Below are 21400 nucleotides of genomic sequence, written 5' to 3'. Positions count from 1 at the left end.
GCAAATGATGGGATATCGAAATCGAATGAAAGCCATAAAGAGTTCGCTGTCCACATAAATTGCGGTACCAGGTAGTGCCTCGCAGGGGAGAGAATATACGGCGGAAACTTACAAATATTTTATTAACTTAAAGTCAACTTTAAAGTAATAGTTAAAGCGCCAATTGACCGAGAGCAACAGAAAAATATACGACAGATATACGGTATTGAGCAAAGAAATATTGTATTTCGACTGCCACTTATTAGGAGGGCGTCTCCTGTCTTGGCCGTGGTCCCGTTCCTTGATTGACACGAAGCCAATCGTCGACAACCATTTTCTCCACCCTCAACTTCTGCTCCTAACCTCCTTTCGCAAGCGCAAATAATTCCTTCTCAAGTGCGACCGACCCCTTATCCAGAATAGCTCGGTCCATACTTCGCGCTTCTACGCAATCACGGTCCAAGCAGCTCCTATTACTGCACTTGCTCACGCGGCCGCACCTCGAATTGCAAGCTCCTCAGGAGTCCAACAATCACTCTCCTGAGTCCCACGGCGACCAGCTATATCTCGTTCCAATACGAGGTTCATTCGACGCCAATCCCGCATCTCGAGCTTCAAGTCCAGCAATTAGACACATATACACCTCTAGAGACAACCAATATTGTCTCTATAGACATATTATTGCTGTATTGCAGCTTATCAAGTTATCGGCTTCTGCTGCCCCTCATTACCCACCAAACTCGGTCCCTTACCCTACCTAGTGCTAGGCAAAATATACCCATTTGGACAAGACGGAGGGCTACAAGTCGGCAAGTCGGAATTCGCTTGTTCGTCGCATTGACAGACAACGGGGGAAAGCTTTACGGTGTCAGATCGCGATCTCAACCTGATTACAGCAATTTTCCTCTTCATCTCTGAAGAGTTCATTCTTCAAGTTCAGATAATCGCAGCTCTGCTAAGGTAGTCTTTCACGTCGTCTCTGAGGTTCGTTGTCCCTCCCCCACATACATGCGCCCGCCCCTGCAGCCTCGCTCTCTCTCTCTCTCTCGCGCCCTGGGTCACAAGTTCCGGGCACGTCCCCTTCCCGAGAACCAATTTCATCTTGTTCTCTTTCCTGACTTTCTTTTTCAGTAGTTCGACCCTCACTTCGCTACCATCAGCTTCGAGTCGAGCCGATAATCCATTGAACCTTCATGCCGTGCTTCTAATCGACAGCTCGACTTCAACACCGCCTGGCGAAGGACTCCCAGCCATGGCTTCCCTAAACGAAGATACTGTTGCGGCCTTGAGCTCCATCCTCAGAACACTTGCGACGAGCAACAATGCCGAATCTTCAAAACTTAATGGCCCGGTCATTCTTCCGGGACCAACGTCATCTGCAAAGCGTCAGTTGGAGATCGAAATATCGTCTCTCGCCGGCAGAGTGATCAGACTAGAGCAGAAGGCCAATGTGATAAACCACCATACTCTACCAGTCACTCCGAGCGAACTGGGTGCGCCATCGCCGTTTGCCGATGTCCTTACTGGTGGTCAGAAAAAGCACGCCAATTCGAGGAACAACGGATCGAATTCGATACTTGGGTCACCTTCAGAAGAACGGCCACAAAAGGTAGCCAAGGTCGGCGATGAGTCCCTCCCAGAAGCCGCCTTTGAAAAGGTGCTCGACCAAGCCGCGCAAATTCAGCAATCGAAGCAGGAATGCGAGATGCTCAGGCAGTCTCTTGTCGATATACAAAGTCAACATAAGGAGAAAAATAGGGAAGAGGTAATGCGAGTCGAGACTCTGGAACGGGAGTTGAAGAAGCATCAACAAGCCAATGAGGCCTTCCAGAAGGCTCTAAGGGAAATTGGAGAAATTGTTACTGCCGTTGCGAAGGGTGACTTGAGCAAGAAGGTTTTGATTCATGCTAAGGAACTTGATCCGGAAATCAGCAAATTCAAAAAGGTTAGGGGTCCGTTTGTAAATCTCAAAACGTGTTCGCTAATAGATGTTTGTTTAGGTCATCAATACTATGATGGATCAGCTGCAGACATTCTCTAGTGAAGTTTCCCGAGTCGCAAGAGAAGTCGGCACAGAAGGTATTCTAGGCGGTCAGGCACAGATAGTCGGGGTTGATGGCACATGGAAAGAACTGACCAACAATGGCAAGTTTGGACATATTCCTCTTGCAGTTTATCTGCTAACAAGTGACAGTCAATGTCATGGCTCAAAATCTGACCGACCAGGTCCGAGAAATCGCTTCGGTCACAACCGCTGTTGCACATGGAGATTTGACGCAAAAGATTGAGAGACCAGCGCAAGGTGAGATCTTGCAATTACAACAGACGATAAACACCATGGTGGATCAATTAAGAACATTTGCTTCTGAGGTCACTCGAGTAGCGCGAGACGTCGGAACTGAGGGTATTCTTGGTGGACAGGCTGAAATCGAGGGCGTGAAGGGGATGTGGAATACATTGACCGTCAACGTGAACGCGATGGCCAACAACCTGACAACTCAAGTACGAGATATTGCTATGGTTACTACAGCTGTGGCCAAGGGAGATTTGACACAGAAGGTCCAAGCCGAATGTAAGGGTGAAATTGCGCAACTCAAAGACACTATCAATTCGATGGTGGACCAGCTTCAGCAGTTCGCCCGGGAGGTCACGAAGATTGCACGAGAAGTCGGTACCGAGGGTAGACTTGGTGGTCAAGCAACAGTCCACGACGTAGAAGGCACATGGAGGGACCTCACAGAAAATGTCAATGGAATGGCCATGAACCTTACAACTCAAGTGCGAGAAATTGCCAAGGTCACAACTGCGGTCGCTAAAGGTGATTTGACGAAAAAAATCGGTGTTGAGGTACAAGGAGAAATTGCTTCCTTAAAAGATACCATCAACACTATGGTGGACAGACTCGGCACTTTCGCATTCGAAGTCAGCAAGGTTGCTCGAGAAGTCGGTACTGACGGTACATTGGGAGGCCAAGCTCGTGTTGAGAACGTCGAAGGCAAATGGAAGGATCTTACAGAAAATGTCAACACTATGGCAAGCAACTTGACATCGCAGGTCCGAGGAATTTCCACAGTTACACAAGCCATTGCGAATGGTGACATGAGTCAAAAGATCGACGTAGAAGCTGCTGGAGAAATACTCATCTTAAAGGAGACAATCAACAATATGGTTGACCGTTTGAGTATTTTCTCCAACGAAGTACAGCGAGTTGCGAAGGATGTCGGTGTAGATGGAAAGATGGGCGGGCAAGCCGATGTTGCCGGAATTGGTGGAAGATGGAAGGAAATCACCACAGGTAAGCTGCAAAAACAACCCAAAGACGCACTGAACATAAACTGACAAAATCCAGATGTTAACACTATGGCCATGAACTTGACGGCACAGGTCCGAGCTTTCGGAGACATCACGAACGCTGCGACTGATGGAGACTTCACTAAACTGATTACTGTTGAGGCATCCGGTGAAATGGATGAGCTGAAACGTAAGATCAATCAGATGGTGTTCAACCTGCGCGATTCGATCCAGAGGAATACTGCTGCTAGGGAGGCTGCCGAACTTGCCAACAGAACCAAATCCGAATTCCTGGCCAACATGTCTCATGAGATTCGAACGCCAATGAACGGTATTATCGGAATGACTCAGCTCACACTGGACACCGACTTAACCCAATACCAGCGCGAGATGTTGAACATTGTTCATAACCTGGCGAACAGTCTGTTGACTATTATCGACGACATTCTCGATTTGTCGAAGATTGAGGCGAACAGAATGATCATGGAAGAAATTCCGTACACCGTACGAGGCACGGTCTTCAATGCCCTCAAAACACTCGCTGTCAAGGCGAACGAGAAGTCGCTCGATCTTACATATCGTGTTGACAGCTCGGTACCGGATCACGTAGTGGGAGATTCTTTCCGCCTGAGACAAGTCATTCTGAACCTCGTTGGAAATGCCATCAAGTTTACAGAGCACGGAGAAGTATCTCTGACAATTCGCAAGGCCGCTCAAGACCATTGCGCGCCGAACGAGTATGCTATCGAATTTTCCGTTTCTGACACTGGTATCGGAATTCAAGCCGACAAGCTTGACCTAATTTTCGATACTTTCCAGCAGGCCGATGGGTCAATGACCAGAAAGTTCGGAGGTACTGGTCTAGGTCTGTCTATTTCAAAGCGACTTGTCAATCTTATGCGAGGAGACGTATGGGTCAAGAGTCAGTACGGCAAAGGAAGTTCCTTCTTCTTCACCTGTACGGTCCGCTTGGCCACTTCAGATATTGGTTTCATCAAGAAGAGCCTCGCTCCTTATCAAGGTCATAATGTTCTATTCATTGACAAAGGACAGACTGGGCATGGAAAGGAGATCGTTGGCATGCTTTCCCAAATTGGTCTTGTCCCAATGGTAGTGGATAGCGAGAGGCACTCCAACCTATCCAACGGCACCACGAAAGCTGCAGCAACCTATGATGTGATCATTGTCGACTCGATTTCCACAGCAAGGGGTTTGAGACAAATTGATGAATTCAAATACATCCCGATCGTTCTCTTGGCACCTGTTGTCCACGTCAGTCTCAAGTCAGCCTTGGATCTTGGTATCACATCTTACATGACAACACCATGTCTGACCATTGATCTTGGAAATGGCATGATTCCAGCCTTGGAGAATCGAGCTGCACCTTCATTGGCCGATAACACGAAATCTTTTGATATTCTTTTGGCTGAAGATAACATGGTCAATCAACGCTTGGCAGTTAAGATTTTGGAAAAATACCACCACGTCGTTACTGTCGTTGGAAACGGATTGGAAGCCCTCGAAGCAATCAAGATAAAGAAATACGACGTCATCCTCATGGATGTACAAATGCCAATCATGGTAAGTTCATCAACGGTCAGGATCAGATGCCATGCTAACAATTCTAATAGGGAGGGTTCGAAGCTACCGCCAAGATCCGAGAATATGAGCGAAGTCTAGGCACGCACCGTACACCAATTATCGCCCTGACAGCTCACGCAATGTTGGGAGACAGAGAGAAGTGTATCCAAGCCCAGATGGACGAGTATCTTTCCAAACCACTCAAGCAGAATCACCTGATCCAGACGATCTTGAAGTGTGCGACACTTGGTGGAGCGTTGTTAGAAAAAGGCAGAGAAATTCGACAGTCTCCTAACGGCGAACATCCTCAAGCTCTCAATACTAATGGTGGGGTCTCTCCTACACCATCATCGGACTCGCATCTCCGCCCGCCACTTGAACCTCGTGCCTTCACGACATCTGGTCCGGTCATTGCAGGTTCGGTGGAGAGTCCAGCAATTGTAACTGAAGATCAAGAAGATCCACTGGCCAGGGTATGTTACATTCCCTCTTACAGTCTCATGAAATCTCCCATTCACATATCCGCACATAGCTTGGACATCACTGACCTGTCTTAGCTCCTGATGCGAGCTCATAGTTCATAATGTAAGACATCCGCGACATGAGCGATTCCCTTTCTGTGGACCTGTTACAGAATCCTGTCGATATTGTTTCTTTTCCATAGATACCACCACCGCGAAGCCTCGGCATATGTTTGATCCAGGGTGCGATATTTTCCACTATGTTGGAGGCGTTTTCGGAGTTGCTTGGGAGGCGGGCAGCTGAATTGGTGGTTGCGTTTCGTACTTAGGTCGTGTTGATTTTGACGGTACATCTGACTGCGAAGTGCTTTTCCTTTTCTTTGTGGATCTTTTGACACGGTGGCGAGCTGGGGTGGGTGGATTATGGCTTAGGTTATCTTTTGCTGCTCACATGCTAAGAAGTGCGTATGGATGGTGAACGTGTATTGAGGTTTTAAGAATCAAGTGGACTTAGGAAGGCAACCATTGAAATGTCGTTCTTGGTTTTTTTTGCAATGTAATGTGATGATTTGTACGTGTCCATTGTCCAGTCGGATATCTTCCGTCCCATCGGCGTCACTATGTATCACCAGAAACTGTCTCCTTACAGCTTTTAAAGGTGAAGTCTCGCTGGTATAATCTCACTTTCATGTAGTTTTACGTGGTCTTTTGCGACTATCGTGGTGGGAACCATATCACTCGTTCTAATGGCCGAGAGCTCAGGTAATTGCGTATTTGATAGGAAGCTTCTTGGTGTTGAGTGATAGTTAAGTAACATAAGTCCACTGTTTTAACATGAAGATGAGGCTGCTGCGTTTTGTTAAGAGATTTGGGAGGGGATGTGGTAGAGATTAGTTAGTGAGATTTGAGATCGGGGGTCTGAAGGAACCAAATATCTTGCAGTCGTTTCTTTTATAGTTCCGGGATTGGGATGTTGATGATACTGTTAGAGCTGGATGGGAGATTTTTTTAAGTGCAAGATCGATAGTTTAGGTATATAGTACAATCCTTGTGTGCCTTGTAGTTAAACACAATATCACAAATAGGCTAGAAGAGCTTTAGATAGATGTGCTTTTGTCACTTTTCTTGATTAAAGAGCATGGGATTTACATATTTGAAGTGTAAGTGTAGATGTGGGAATGTATATATAAAGTAAAGAGTGTGAAAAGATAGAATTAGGAAATAGGTTAGGATGTCTTGCTTGTTAGTAGTAGAAAAAGTGTGTTAGGTACTTTTGTAGGGTTTATAGTTATAGATAAATATATAGTTTTATATTAATAGCTATAGATATATAGTAACCTTAATTTTGTAATTATATACACTTCTCTATACTTATTTATTTAAAGAGGTTATACTTTAAAAGTAAGGCCCTTTAACTATTCTAGTATTAGGATAAGGAATTTTTTTAATAGATATTAGTTAAATATAATAAGTAAATGGGTTTTGTTATTATTCTTAAGAATCTATCGTTCTATTAAATATAACTTAACCTAACCTACGTTTTAAAGTGAGGTCGTTCAGGTTTTTCAGCATAAGAGTAAGAATGCTGAATATGTACCGTACAACAGATGTGTGAAAACTCTAATTCTTTCCCCTCAGACTACATAGCAGAAGCACAATCACTACAGTACCTCGGATTTCTCACTCACATCTCAAATCCATCAAAGCCTCAGCTCGGCGAAAACGTGTTTGCCCTTCCCTTCCTTTTTCTCGGCTTCCCACATCAAGATGCTGCAGCAATCCGATCCTCCCATGTGTTTCCCCGTGTTTCCCCGCTCCTGCATCTCGCTCTTCGCTTTCCATGGCAATCGACGTAGGAGATCTGTCTGTTGGAGTAGGAGGTGTCTCCGTTGATGCAAGGAAGATAGGTTGTGATATGTAATTAGTGCTTTTTGCTCTTGCGAATAAGAAACGAAGATTGCACGGGTCTGGGATATTTTGTTTTTGTTTTGTTGCTGTGTAACGTAGTCTTTGGTTATGGGTCGTTTTATTGTTTCGTGATACATGTTCTGTTGTACGAGGAAGATGGGTGTGGAGTAAGGGGTACGGGATGTGACAGATGGAAAGATGAAGGGCAGCTGTTGACGCTTGAGCGTAACTCCTTGAGTAGCTACTTTGACGATCTATATCTCGCTGGAGATGAAATTTATGAGTATAACATGACGGTCTTGGAAATTGGAGGAACCACATTCATTTTCTTGAAAGATGTATAAGAAACAACGGTTTCCCACAAAACACATGACAAAAGTGTAACCTTACCAGGTATATTTTGATTGCCCAATAAAACGCTCCTCTCATTACGTGCAGAAGAACACATGCAGGTTCACATGGAATCGCAAAGGCTTGGACGATAGTACGGTAGACAAGAGAATCATCAAGCGCAATCCAGACCATCAAACCAGCTGAGTAAAACATCAACGGTAAGTCGTGAGGTGAAATTATAGACTTCAAGCCATCTTTGATAGTCGTAAAGGTCTTTTAATAGTGCTCAAGATATGGTTGGTCAAAGATTATAAATTTGAATATGTAGGGCGAATTGGTGTTGTCGAATTAAAGAACACAGACAAGGAAGTCCCGAGTAATTATTCTGCATTGCAGGATGAGACGGCAACGGCATAGTCTTGAGCGCTTTTTCAGGAGAATCTTCGGAAAATGCAACATCGGCGAGGTTGTTGGATTTAGGGTTGAAAGTTGATTTTGTCTTTTTGGCGTATGGCTTTAGCTACGGAAATCAGGTTTGTGAAATGGCATAGTTTGGTGGTTTGTGGGGTTTTTAGGTTTACGGTTTGTGAGAACGGGGATCTGGATGCCTTTGTTGAAGGAAAACTAAATTGCTATTGGCACGGTGTTCGGGATGGTTTCAAACTTATTGTTTGTGAGGTTTGTTTCATTTGTAGCTTGGCACTCTGATCCTGGATTACGCTCATGCAATGACGTCCGGTGCAAATCTCTTGTTCGAAGCGGGAGGTGGTTGCGAGTTGAAGCTTTTAATTTGAGTTGGCGAGGTGGTGGATGTATTGATTCTTCGTCCACTGTTTGGTAGAAAGGAAAGCAGACAAGAAGATTGCTAAAGCGAAGGCGTTGATAGATTGACTGGCCCTTTTTTCAAGCCGCAGAAGTCTTCTAGTGTTGATATGCAAAGCTCATCATTTTCATCCTTGTCTTACGTTGATAATGCCGTGTAAGGTGACTAAGATCAAATGAACCACAACGTTGTCCCTGACAATTAAACTAAAATAAAAACACAAAAGGCTGTTGACAGGTATATAAATACTTACAAGACAGTTATGATATTTGTCTCTGAGGACACAGACAAATGGTCGGTTAAAGTGGACAATGAGGGAACGGAATAGGGCCGCCGACAAAGCAGACGAGCGATCCTTTTAGTGCATCGGAGAGAATTAGGCGAAGAAGGGTAACCATTGGCTGCGGCTATCATGCCCTTCCGTATGTTGAACCTGCTTCGTTACATCCAGATCCAAACCGTGCTGCTGCTCGCGCTCTTCCATCAACTGGGCTCAGCCCGTCAAGGGTCTTCTGAGCCGTGTCCCTCTGGTCATCGTGGCCCATAAGAGACGCTGTATAAATCCTTTATCCTTGTCTCTGTCAGAACTCTGCTTCTCTTCCTGAATGGAAGCATGGTTTTCGATGCAGCAGGTCATTTTCTGCAGATTCTGTCAGGCGTCATGAGGGCAGCATCTGCACGATGCAAGATCCGACGAAACCGAGACCAGCGCCGTGGGATGTTGGTTGAGGGCTATGGCTCGATGGCTTGACGATGTATCTGGAGATTTGGTGGAGATTTCGATTGAGTGGGCAGCTAAAGCAGTTGGTGCAATGGTGCTGGACTAAAGATCTTGGTTCATGGAAAACCCACTATGCTGTGCCCACAAACAGCCTCATCATCCAGAAAGAACGAAGAGTTCCTGAGAAACTCGTCAGGGCTTCCGAACTCGAGCCCTCTATGGGTCCGTTGCCAACCTAGCAGTTCGGTCTTCAGGAGCTGAGCTCTCCTTCCCTCCGTTCCGAACGAGGAGGAAGCCTCAGCAAGGGGAGTTTCCATCCGGCCAGTGAATTTGAGAGATGTTATGGTGTTGTGAATGTAAAAGCTGTGGAGGCCTCTCGATGAGCAGCAGTGTGAGTTTGCCAGGCTTGTGACACTGCAAGCACACGGAGGATCGACAACCCCAGGAAAAGACATCTCCATACTTTGCAATGATGATGAGAGCTTACAACACCGTATTCCGTCGACAGAGCTCAGGCCGTAAAGCTGATCCGATGACATGTGCTGTTGACATTGCTCCCCCTTAATAGGCGAGAAGTGTCCTGGTCTTCGGTGAAAGCGATGACTTACCCCTTCACTTATGTTGCTGTTATTGACATACAAACCACGACTGCTATCGACCGGGAGCGATGGTGAGGCCTGGCTATTTTTCCTTTTCTGATTGAGCGTAATATATGTCTTCATGCCAAACCACGACATTCTTCTTCACCCCGAGAGACTGCCCAGTGCCGCCCGCCAGCTAACTGTCAGCACCGCACCAGCATCTCCAAAGGAAGGTTTCTTGTACGGCCACGCCCACGCTGCCTGCATTTCCTCACTGCGTAATAGCGTCTCGACTTATGCCTCTCTAAGCAGCCCAGGCCCCGCTACAGCGCTCTCCACGCCCCCAGAGCCAATCTGTGTGTCGCTGTAAAACCCTATTTCCCATCGTCTGTGACGCCGCGAGCGACCCAGCGTCCTCTGACTTCGCGCTACCTGCTAGACCCACGCTAGTTCTCATAACTACACAACTGCTCTCCCTCCTTCCCCCTCTCACTCTTTCTCTACCCTCACCTCACCTCACCTCTCCCTTCCCCATCCCACATCCCAACGCAACTTTTCCACTCCATTCCTGGACGTCGTTCTGCAGTACCTTTGCGTCAACTTGTTTCTCTGGACTCTTTCGGCCTTGTGTCTTTTGTCTCCCCGCCAGTTTTCGAATTTGCTGCTTTCTCTCGGGATCCCAGTTTTTTTCAGCATAGTAAGTTTAGGTCATTTTGCATGTTCTTTGCCAGCAGGATCTTGCGCAATTGGACCGCACCACCATCCTCGTCTGCCGGATGCTCACCAGCGCAACATCGCAACCTTCGACTCTCGTCACTATTCTTCCGACAGAGCTTCAGCGATCGCGCGAGCTTGTAGCCGACAATGCCAGCTTCGTCGTCGTACATGGCTGGGAGTGTGCATATCTCGGACTGGCGTGTTATTGTTCCTGGCGCATTTCGCTCAACCCAACCCGGACTCTTCCATTGCGCGGACGGCGATGCGCGTTTGCTGGCAAACCCCGGCGCAAGGAAGGCTTACATCTGCTGGCATCTTGACGATATCCACTTGGTCCAATGCCTGGTCCTCCGCTAGAGGCTTGAAAATGCAATTGACTGACATTGGCTTGTTCCCGCAGATTTGAAAGCCATCCCTAGCGAACATCCCTTCAGCGAAAATCTTCATCCTTACACCACCACGCTTTCGAATTATTTTCAGGCGCAAACGTTGTCGGAATATCGAGTCATCCACCACGATCCTCCATTCGCGGCCTCGCTTCTAGCTATCTCCCGCGACTCTTTAACGACTTCACGACGGCTGATTTGAAAATCATCGGGCTGGATTCGGATTTAATTTGAGGTGAGCAATTGAGTCTCTTCTTGGAGCAAGCCTGGGACCGTATACCATTCAAGACTGTGTTTGATTAAAAAAGATTACGGGCGCAAATTCTGTTTTTGAGGCTCTTCCCGGGAGCCGAATGAACAGGCAATGACGTTTGGATTCGCATTTTGCAAATTCTCAATAAGGACAAATAAAGAAACACTCATGATGTTTCTGGCTCCAGAATATCTCACAGAGTGGTGCATGCTGTTTTCACAAGTGGTCGGTGAAAATTTGCATCCAGCAGTGCTGTGTGGAGAAGCAGGAGTGAATACCTTTTTTTTGGAGCTATCCGTGACTTGGAAACAGTTCTCGTCTAGTGGATCAATGCTGCTCCAGTGGACGAAAGCTGCTCCAATGGACGAAAGCTGCTTTACAATACGCTGGGCTCAGCACAAGCAAGCGAATTTCGTCTTTAGAACTACAATACTTGTATTTGTGTACCTCCTGTGGTATATGGAAGCGAAAGGCGTTTAAAAGACCATATTCCCAGGAGGTATGTTGAAAGAGAGCCTCGCTCAAATTCAATCTTACGAAGTGTCGGAGGGGCCATGCCCTTCGTTGAGTTCCATTTCGTGACTAGCTGAGCTGTGCTTTGAGTTTGTAAAACTCTGGGGCATATTGCTTCCTTGTCTCAAAATTCGGCCGAAATTTGAGTAGAGAGCATATAGAGTTCTATACGCACCTCTACCTAGTTTCCAAGGAATTGGGTCATGGTGTCCAACTTCGGGATACTCCCCAATCACTTCCACTGTTACCCCTCCTTGCCACTCGATAGACGCGCCCCTCGGAAGCTCCCCTGCATATTCCCACCAAAGAAGTTAGTGTGCCTGTCCGAACTGCAATATGCTTAAAATCCAACATCACACCTTTCCGCTGCCTCGAAGAATCACCTCGCATGAATGAGTCTAGTTTCATGCTCCTTTGGGTAAGGTTATTCTTCGACGCTGGCAACAACAGTGCCCAATCACCGAGCCACTGATATTTGGACATTTCGCACTATGTGCAAGATGCCTGTATCAAGAACTTTCCCCGTCTGTTTGTTCATCCTGTATCTGAAGCTGCTATTAAAGCGCCAGCCTCATTCACTATTGTTTTCCCAGCAAGCAGTTTTGAAGCAGTGCTTCTCATGGAGTTCAACTTGATTGGTTATGAGCAAGGCCTGCTTAGTTATTACGTTCCCAGAAGTTCAGTTTCAAATCTCGATGAGATCATTCATAATCTTGTCATACCCATTATTGTTGAGCTTCGGCTGGGAATCACATTGTTTAGAACATGATGGATTATTCACAATTGGTGCTGGATTTGGATGAACATAACAATCGCACGTAGTTCTTGAGCATGATTCCTATTCTCTCTCACTATCCTAGAACAGTCTTTGGTGTCTTGAGTGTCGAATCAGACGTTGGCTCCTCAGCCGCTTAGCGTCCAGCGGGTCCACCCGAAGTTAAATTTCCACTTTCGCGAGTTGTTATTCTCAACACAATACACAATATTCCGATCTGATACAGACTGACAATACTGATACAACCTCACAGATCCTGCACTATTATCCCTTCCATTTCGACGCTAGTTTCCAAACCTTTTCTTACAAAGGCCGTTCACTCTTCTAGCAACTTTTTTGTCCCAGATCACTTCGCCATATTTACTTCGAACCTCTGAAACTGAACTTTCACGCAAAATGGCCTTCCAGTATGATCCAAACCAACAAGGCCAATTCCAGCAAGATCAGGGAAATGGCATGACTCAACAGGGTCCTCCACCCCCACAAGGGATGCCTCAACAACCTCAGCAAAACCTTGGTCAACAGCCTGGTCAAGACGGCGGCTCTCCAGCTCCATTCGCTCAGCAAGGTGGAGTTGAGGGTTCCTCAGGCAGCGTCACTGGCGATGCCAAGACCACACTCTGGTAAGCACTTCAATCTTCTACCTAACTTTCAGAACATTTAGAATCGCCAAACCGACCAACTGGATCTCGAAAGGTCCCTGCTTCGAACAGTGCTGACACATGCATACAGGATGGGCGAGCTTGAGCCGTGGATCGATGAAAATTTCATTCGTTCCGTATGGTTCGGAATGGGCGAGCAGGTAAATGTTAAGATGATTCGTGATAAGTTCTCCGGGTAAGCCTTTGTCGTAGTAACGCCGTTAGGGCTTCTGCTAACCTTTACAAGTAACGCCGGCTACTGCTTTATTGACTTCTCTTCGCCTGCCGCTGCCGCTAAGGCTCTTTCTCTGAATGGGTCTATGATCCCCAACACCTCCCGACCCTTCAAGCTAAACTGGGCATCTGGAGGAGGATTAGCAGACCGTCGGTCAGACTCCCGGTTCATATTCCTCTATTCCTCGATGCTATCGCATTCATGAAACTGTTACTAACTATAAGTTAGGGATGATCGTGGACCGGAGTTTTCTATCTTCGTCGGTGATCTTGGTCCCGAGGTTAATGAATACGTTCTGGTCTCACTCTTCCAAGCTCGCTTCCCGTCATGCAAGTCAGCTAAGATCATGACCGATCCTATCTCGGGCATGTCGCGAGGATATGGATTTGTCCGTTTCGCCGATGAACAGGACCAGCAACGAGCTTTAACCGAGATGCAAGGAGTCTACTGCGGCAATCGACCTATGCGAATCTCAACTGCTACTCCCAAAAACAAGTCCGGTGGTGCTGGTGGCCCAGCTGGCATGCCTATGCAAGGTGGTGGCGGTATGGGCGGTGGTCAACCCGGCGGTATGGGTGCTCCTGGAATGTACTCGATGGGCGCCCCCCCTCAACTGGGCTACTATGGAGCACCTCAACCCATGAACCAGTTCACAGACCCTAATAACACTACTGTCTTCGTCGGTGGTTTGTCTGGATATGTCACTGAGGACGAGCTACGATCATTCTTCCAGGGCTTTGGCGAAATTACTTATGTCAAGATTCCTCCAGGAAAGGGTTGTGGGTTTGTCCAATTTGTTCAACGTCATGCTGCTGAGATGGCGATCAATCAAATGCAAGGTTACCCCATTGGTAACTCGCGTGTTCGTCTCTCTTGGGGACGTTCCCAAAACAATTCGGGTCCGGCAGGCACTCCATATCGCCCTGCTCCTCCTCCGCCTCAATACCAATCCATGGGTATGCCTCCAGCACATCCCTATGGTAACTTTCAACCATTACAGGTAAGTTCCTTAATCTGCTATATCTTTCAAATCCTAACTGTTATTTAGTAAATATTGATACGTGTTTCGCACTGGAGTTCTTGAAGCGATCATTGCGTTTTTCTGCTCTTGAATTTGCCACTTTTTCATGGCTTTCGATTCTGCGCGCGTCCAAGCCTGGATAGCCTTCGTTCTCCTGTTAGCGTTACTCCAAAAGTATCGGATGGGTGGGGATTTGCATTTTCACACGAATGCCATGTACAAAAAGTGCATTAGACGTCTCTTTATCACGCGTCCACGAAGAATCTATTGCGCTGCTTTTCGATTTCTTTTACATGTATCCTCATGGGATGAGCCACATTTACGCCTTGGTTCGAGCTTTGCAGTCTCATCAATTCGCTGGGCTGATTTTTTCATCTGTTCAGTGAGGGACTAGATCTGCGACCCGGTCCTACACTTTTACGGCTTACTAGAGCACAACATTACACTGTCACACATCGATTGCCTCTTCCTTGCACATTTTTCCTTTTCATCATCTTCGACAATGTCTTTTCTCCAAAAAGCTCCTTTTACAGACCGATCATGTCTACTCTCGCCAGCCAGTCGCAATATCAAAAAGTTTTAGACGTTGTCATCGAAGACAAACACACACACGACTTATCAACTAATACATTACGACATGGGAATGAACTCCTCTTTGCACTTCTTGTTGCAGCAACAACATCGACGCTTAATTCTTGGGTGGAAAAATCTTTGAGCTCTTTGGTCACCTTGTAATCTTCTTCATCTTACTCTTGTTCTTGTTCTTTTCGCGAGCGGTTTATCAATCAGGACAATTGAAAAGAATTTGCGCATGGAAAAGGGAGATTTGGGGCCTTGGGTTATCGAAGTTATCAGAATTGTTTTACTGCTTGCTTGCTTGATGGATGGACACTGTTATTCTTGTTTGCGCAGGGAAATGCTTAGTTAGTTCTTCGTTTTCACAGATCGATAATGAAATGTTCGTTGATTTTATGTTTTTTGCATTTGGGTGTTACTGTGCTTGTGATTTGAATTTTTTGATTTGCTGATGGGCTTGCTCACTTTTTGGACACCTTCAGGTCTCTTGGATGGAAGACCTCATGTATATACGTGCAACGATTCTTGATTTTTACTCTTCTATGTACATGATTGAGATTATCGACGGTTTCGACTTGGCTGGGAAGACCTGATTGAAGGTGGATTAGCAGCAGGGAATCGGACACGGCTTTGGAGAATTGAAAGTGATTAGGGTTCAGATTATCTGATGTAACTAGGAAGGCTGGAATGTTATTAGGGTGGGGATATCTGACGTAGGAAGAGACTGAAATATCTCATGTATCTCAAAGGGCGTTCACACTGATTAGGATTGAGATATATGGTGTAGCTTTACCCTCAAATATCATTCAAATCAAGATCTCTGATGCTCCCCTAAGGAAAAACCCAAAGCAAAACACGTCTAACTAAAACCCTCACAATCCCACGCCTCTTCACTTTCAAACACACTCTCACCACCCAACATATCCCTTATATAACACCTCTTCACCTACTCTTTCACCTTCAAAATCCGAACTCACTATCCTCTCAACAAAAACAAAGCCTTGTATAGCCGCTCGGATAAACAGATGCCGAGATTGAGGAAGCTGGCACGGGTAACGGAAATGTATTCGGTGGATACTGGTAGCGGTGGAAAGCTGTTTATGGCTTTTGATATGGCGAAAATGTTGTAAAGTAAAGGTTGCATTCATGAAGATTTGATGAGATGAAAAGTAGAACTATGTGGTTTAATCTGCCGGATTGCATGGCGATGAGTTTAGTTCAGCTGATGAGATGTGTTATATTGCCGTTACGTCAAGGACAAGGTAATTCTTATATGTACGAAGAAGACCTTGAGGATACAAGAAATAAAACTCTGTATCATATTCGGTCTGATCGGACAGTGTCGTGTTCAGTCCAGTTGATGAGATACATCACATTGCCACTACATTAAGGACAGGCTACACCCACGTGGCACGAAGAGCTTTAGGATATAAAAAATGGCACTTAGCATTATATTCTACTCGATCGAACGGTGGCGGGTCCAGTCTAGCTAATCAGATATATCATATTACCGTCGCATTGAGGACAGTGTAAATTTAAGAGGACATTGGTGAAATGAAAAATAGGACTCTGTATTTTATTCCGTCTGATCGAACAGTGTCGTGTTCAGTCCAGCTGATGAGATACAATGCATTCTGCATAATCTGATTACAATTACCACTCTCTTCACCTCTCTCTACCCCTCCCATACAGATCCTCTATTTCCTGGTCTTCCTAGCATGCTTAACCAAATTCTCAATCACCCCCTCGAAAGCCTCGCGATCACCTAGCTGTTTATCTGTCCTCTTCGTCCAATACTCCAGCACCTCATTAGCCGTTTCCTGCATAGCCTGCAACTTCTTCACATGTTCCTTCAATTCCTGAATAGTGAACCCGTTGAGAGCTTCATCGGTAATCATACATAATTGTCTTGCAGACACCAAATCTAGTTGGGGAGCTGGCGGTGGACCACGCCGACGCCGGGAATCAGAACGGGCTTTGCCTTGTGAATCGAGAGATGTGGAAGAGGCGTTGTCCTGGTTCTTGAGACGGGAGATGGAGCGTGAGTCTGTTGAGTTTCGCGGGGAATTAGGGAGGTTGATGGAGGGTAGGATCAATTTCTTTTGTTTTGAGGCTGGTAAGATCTCGTCGAGGTCAACTGGGACGCCGAGGGAGACGAGAAATAGACGACGAATTCGGGAACGTATCCAGTCTGGAGGTTGGAGTGGAGGTGGTGCTACAAGCTGGGACCAAAGTGACGCGCTACGGGGAGTGAGAAAGATTGGATTTTCAGCTGTTAATGGTGGCAGCACTGAGGTATCGATTGTGTCCGGTGGGAAGAGAGCATCCATGTATGGCTCTGTTGCAGCAATGATTTCTTCGGGCGTGTCGAGATCAGCAAAATCGAGGACGGACTGAGTGATATTAGCATTTGTCACATGGGCATTTGTACGGCAATGTCTAGATCCAAATAGTATAGATTTCTACTCACAAATGCAGGTTTAGCTGGTAGAGACTGTATGGGAGGAGGTTGAGGTGCCGCATCTGCTTCTTGAAAACCTTCATCAAAATCGCCAAATTCCGTATCCTCCTCCCCTTCCTCAAAATCATCGAAATCGTCTCCAAATCCTCCATCCGAACCGTCCTCGTCTTCGTTATAGTCATCAATTGGGGCAGCTTTCTTTCCCGCCGCCGATGACTTTCGCCTTGCGTGGCTCATGTGTGGGGACCTAGCAGCAGGAGACGTTGGCGACCCTGATCCGGTCAATCGCTCTGATGCAGAAGAAACATGAGCATTCTCACCTGGAGCATCCCCTACTTCTTCTACGACGTCTGGTTGCGCATCACCCTTTCTCATCTCGTATGCCTCGGTTCCAGGAACTTCACCGTGGCTAGGTTTGGAGTCCACTTTCTCAACCTTTGTTATAGGGATTGGCAGGTCTCCAGGAGTACTTTCCGCTCTTGATCTGGTGCTGGTACTGGTAGACCGGCTTCTATCCCCAGTTCTAACTACCAAGTCCGGCACGGAATCTGCCTGACGCTTCTCGTAGGCTTCAGTAGCAGGCACTTCACCATAACTCGCGGAATCATCTACTCTTTCCACAACGGTTATGGGGATGGGTTGACCTCCAGGAGTGGAGGGATTTTCTTCTGAGTCCAAAACGGCTGGCGTGCTGGCGTCGCCAACAACAGCAATCTCATCAGGTTCGGCGTCGTTTTCCCTCATATGATATGCTTCCGTGCCGGGCACTTCTCCGTAGCTGGGATCGTTATCGACCTTTTCGATGCGAGTGATGGGCACAACTGGGGAAGCTCCTCCTGAGTTTTTCAAGTCTGATTGAGCATCGGAAAAATGGTCCTCGGAGTCGGAAGATTCTACAGATTGGTGTTAGAATACTTTGCGACTGTGAGGTATATCAGGGGTATGAGCATCTACCAAGGTCGTGTGCTCCTGGATCGTCCATACTGGTCCGCGGGGGAGGCTCTAAAGTTGTGTGATGATCTTCTGCCATGTTGCTTTAAATGTTTATGTACCCGCGAAGTGAATAAGAATATAAATAATTACAACGTTGGAAGAGAACGTGGTGAAGAAAGGGCAAGATCTCCATGAGCCAAGGCACTGGATCTAGATCGTGGCCCATTTTCGACTTCCCCTCGAAGGAGCCACCAGGAGCTGCCTCCCGATGTAGAAAAGCGGCACTCAAAAAGCCGCATCCTAATACCGGGAGAATTCGAATAACTAAACTCAGCTTTCCTTTCCATGTTACCAAAAATACTTGAGCAATTGTGGAGATGCAGAAAATAGTCGCTGTGATCATACTATTTCCACTAATGTTGGTGACTTTTTTGTGAATTAATTTATCTTCACCAGGATCATCTACAGTACTCTGTAACAGTGCACCCTGGTCAGTCGAGTTGCAGAGCCGCTTTACGACCACGAGGCTGAGAACGGGCTTACATAACTAGAAATTTAGCTACCGCAGACGCGCCTGTTTTGATAGAAAGCGCCTGTTGAATAAGACGAATAACCTTGACCACCACGCGCCGTTGATGCGCCTGACTGCTATTCTCCTGCATGCTCTGAGTTTGCATATCATACAGCTACTGGTACGAAGAATTCTCCAATACAACCTCTACACGCTGACCGATCCCAAGACTAACTCATCCATAGATTCAAAGCTAACTCCCGCGGACGCAACAACCCGTTTCCTCGAAAGCAATATAACATGTCATTCAACTTCAACCCCACCCCTAGTAATGGGGGTGCCGCACCCAACAATCCGTTTGGTACCAAGACGACTTCTGCGCCAGCGTTTGGAGCAGGACAAACGTCTACGGCTCCACCAACGACTGGCCTGTTTGGAGGAACAACACCAAGTAGTTCAGGCGCAGGATTGTTTGGCTCCACGGCTGCGAAGCCACCAAGCTTTGGAGGCGGGTCGACCAACATCTTTGGAGGAGGACAGACCTCAAGTGCTAGTTCTGGAGCTGCGACCACTGCTCCTTCGTTATTTGGGAACAAGCCAGCCACAACGTCCGCCGCACCATCGACAAGCAATCTTTTCTCCAACTTGAATACTGGCACTCCTTCGTCTACTGGGGCTGCATCGGGGGGGCTTTTTGGAAGCACTGGTGGTGCCAAACCAATGTTTGGCGGGACAACATCTAGCAGCGCAGCGACAAGTACACCGGCCCCTACAAAATTTGGAAATTTCGGACTAGGGAACTCAACTACACCTGCTGGCCCTCCTCCCGCAAAGACTACCCAGGCCGGACCCGGTTTGTTCGGGAACGCAGGAACATCTGGGGGACCATCGTTGTTCGGAAGCAAGCCAGCAGCCCCAACATCAAGTGCTGGTGGAGCGGCAGGTGGCAGTTCCCTTTTCTCGGGATTGAATAATAACACTGCTACATCCGCGCCAGCAGCGACAACGTCTACTTCAACCTCTAACAACAAGCCTGCTTTCAGTTTTCCTTCAGCGCCAAGTGCAACAGGAACACAAGCTCCCACAACAGCAGCTTCTTCTGCCCCTCAAAGCCTCTTTAACATGGGAGCAACTAGTTCGGCCACACCTGCATCGTCTGCCCCAGCTGGTGGCTCATTATTTTCCGGACTTGGAGGTTCTACTGCACCTGCTTCCTCTTCGTCAAACCTTTTCGGTTCTGCGGCTGCGAAATCTACCGCTCCAAGTACAGCAGCACCAGCAACCACTACCGCTGCTCCGACAGGACTATTCCCTCAATCTACAACAACATCAGCTACCCCAGCTACAAGCACTCCTGCGCCAGCTTTTGGTGGACTATCTACTGCTAAGCCTTCTACGACTCCTGCGACAAGCACTGCTGCTACAGGAGGTCTTGGAGGGACAACATCTGGAGCTGGAGCCTCAACAGCCGGCGGAGCTCCAGCGCTAGGCGCATCGACTCTTGGAGCATCTACCTCTGGCCCAACACCGCAAATTTCACGACTGAAGAACAAGACGATGGATGAAATTATCACGAGATGGGCGTCTGATCTCTCGAAATATCAAAAAGACTTCCAGGACCAAGCAAAGCAAGTTGCGACTTGGGATAGGTTATTAGTCGACAGCGCCGAGAAGATTCAAAAGCTCTATCACAACACGTACGAAGCAGAGCGGGAAACCGCAGAAGTTGAACGACAACTGTCAAATGTGGAAAGCCAGCAGGACGAACTCTCAGGCTGGTTGGACAAGTACGAGGCAGAGGTTGATGAGATGTTCAGCCGTCAGCTAGGTCCAGGTGATCAATTACAGGGTCCCGATCAAGAACGAGAACGAACTTACAAGCTCGCGGAGAAGCTGACTGATAACTTGGACGATATGGGCAAGAATCTGACTAGTATGATTGAAGCTATCAATGATGCCTCTTCCTCGCTTAGTAAGAGCAGTAAAACCGACGATCCTGTAAGTTCCATCCCCCAAAATTCTATCTTAACCGAGATACTAACACGAAAACAGCTTTCACACATCGTACGAGTTCTCAATGATCACCTGACGCAACTGCAATGGATCGACCAAAACGCCAGCGTTCTTCAAACCAAGGTCGCTGAAGCTCAACGAGTTGGTCTGAACATTGGCTCAAACGGTTACGGTGGTCTAGAAAATGACAATATAGAGTCCTTCTATCGGTCGACTTATGGAAGTAGACGGTAGTGTTTGGTTAATTTGCATTTGAGGATGGCGTTCGTTGACACAAGCTTTGTGGTTGTTTGCAATATTTGGACATCTGGGTGATCGGCATTTTATTGATTGTCATGGATGTTTTGTGGAAAAGTTCTCGAGGGAACATGGCATGAAAAAGCTGATGAGCGTGTATAATAAAATAGCGAGAAATGAAGAAAGATGAAGAGCGATCCAACATGCTAATTTCATCGTGTTATAAAAATGCAATTGTGAAAGTGTGGAGTTTTAAAGTCCAATTTGTATACAATATCCACCCATACGCTTATTATATCATATCATCCATCATCTGCTACTCTTGCCGCGATATCGAACGCTTTCCAAGGGTAACACGGTATCACCCTTCTCATCAACTGTTGGTGCAGTGACAGGTTCAGCATTTGATCAGGTTTCGATGGAAACGAAAGCTGACATATGTAATTCAAA

General features: G+C 46.8%; 4 protein-coding genes across 4 annotated transcripts; 3 read left to right on the top strand and 1 right to left on the bottom strand.

The window, feature by feature from the left end:
• Positions 1-1231: 1231 nt before the first annotated feature.
• On the top strand, positions 1232-5435 carry GLAREA_00327 (ATPase of HSP90 chaperone/DNA topoisomerase II/histidine kinase; the record flags this gene model as incomplete). Its single annotated transcript, XM_008085085.1, has 6 exons — positions 1232-1924; positions 1980-2070; positions 2174-3274; positions 3329-4851; positions 4902-5324; positions 5409-5435. The coding sequence occupies 6 exons, from the start codon at positions 1232-1234 to the stop codon at positions 5433-5435; spliced, it is 3858 nt and encodes a 1285-aa protein (XP_008083276.1).
• A 7283-nt stretch (positions 5436-12718) lies between these two features.
• GLAREA_00326 (RNA-binding, RBD) lies at positions 12719-14362 on the top strand (the record flags this gene model as incomplete). Its single annotated transcript, XM_008085084.1, has 5 exons — positions 12719-12945; positions 13055-13159; positions 13211-13351; positions 13427-14178; positions 14247-14362. The coding sequence occupies 5 exons, from the start codon at positions 12719-12721 to the stop codon at positions 14360-14362; spliced, it is 1341 nt and encodes a 446-aa protein (XP_008083275.1).
• A 2130-nt stretch (positions 14363-16492) lies between these two features.
• Positions 16493-18286, bottom strand: GLAREA_00325 (uncharacterized protein; the record flags this gene model as incomplete). The annotated part of the gene is made up of 3 exons (XM_008085083.1): positions 16493-17188; positions 17266-18149; positions 18211-18286. The coding sequence occupies 3 exons, from the start codon at positions 18284-18286 to the stop codon at positions 16493-16495; spliced, it is 1656 nt and encodes a 551-aa protein (XP_008083274.1).
• A 714-nt stretch (positions 18287-19000) lies between these two features.
• On the top strand, positions 19001-20947 carry GLAREA_00324 (uncharacterized protein; the record flags this gene model as incomplete). The annotated part of the gene is made up of 2 exons (XM_008085082.1): positions 19001-20698; positions 20753-20947. 2 exons carry the CDS (start codon positions 19001-19003, stop codon positions 20945-20947), a joined length of 1893 nt encoding a protein of 630 aa, XP_008083273.1.
• Between the last annotated feature and the right edge of the window lie 453 nt (positions 20948-21400).

Source organism: Glarea lozoyensis, assembly GCF_000409485.1.
Source record: "Glarea lozoyensis ATCC 20868 chromosome Unknown GLAREA3, whole genome shotgun sequence".
NCBI classification, from domain to species: Eukaryota; Fungi; Ascomycota; class Leotiomycetes; order Helotiales; family Helotiaceae; genus Glarea; species Glarea lozoyensis.
Note: the sequence above shows the minus strand (reverse complement) of the source record. Positions and strands in the feature narration are given on the sequence as shown.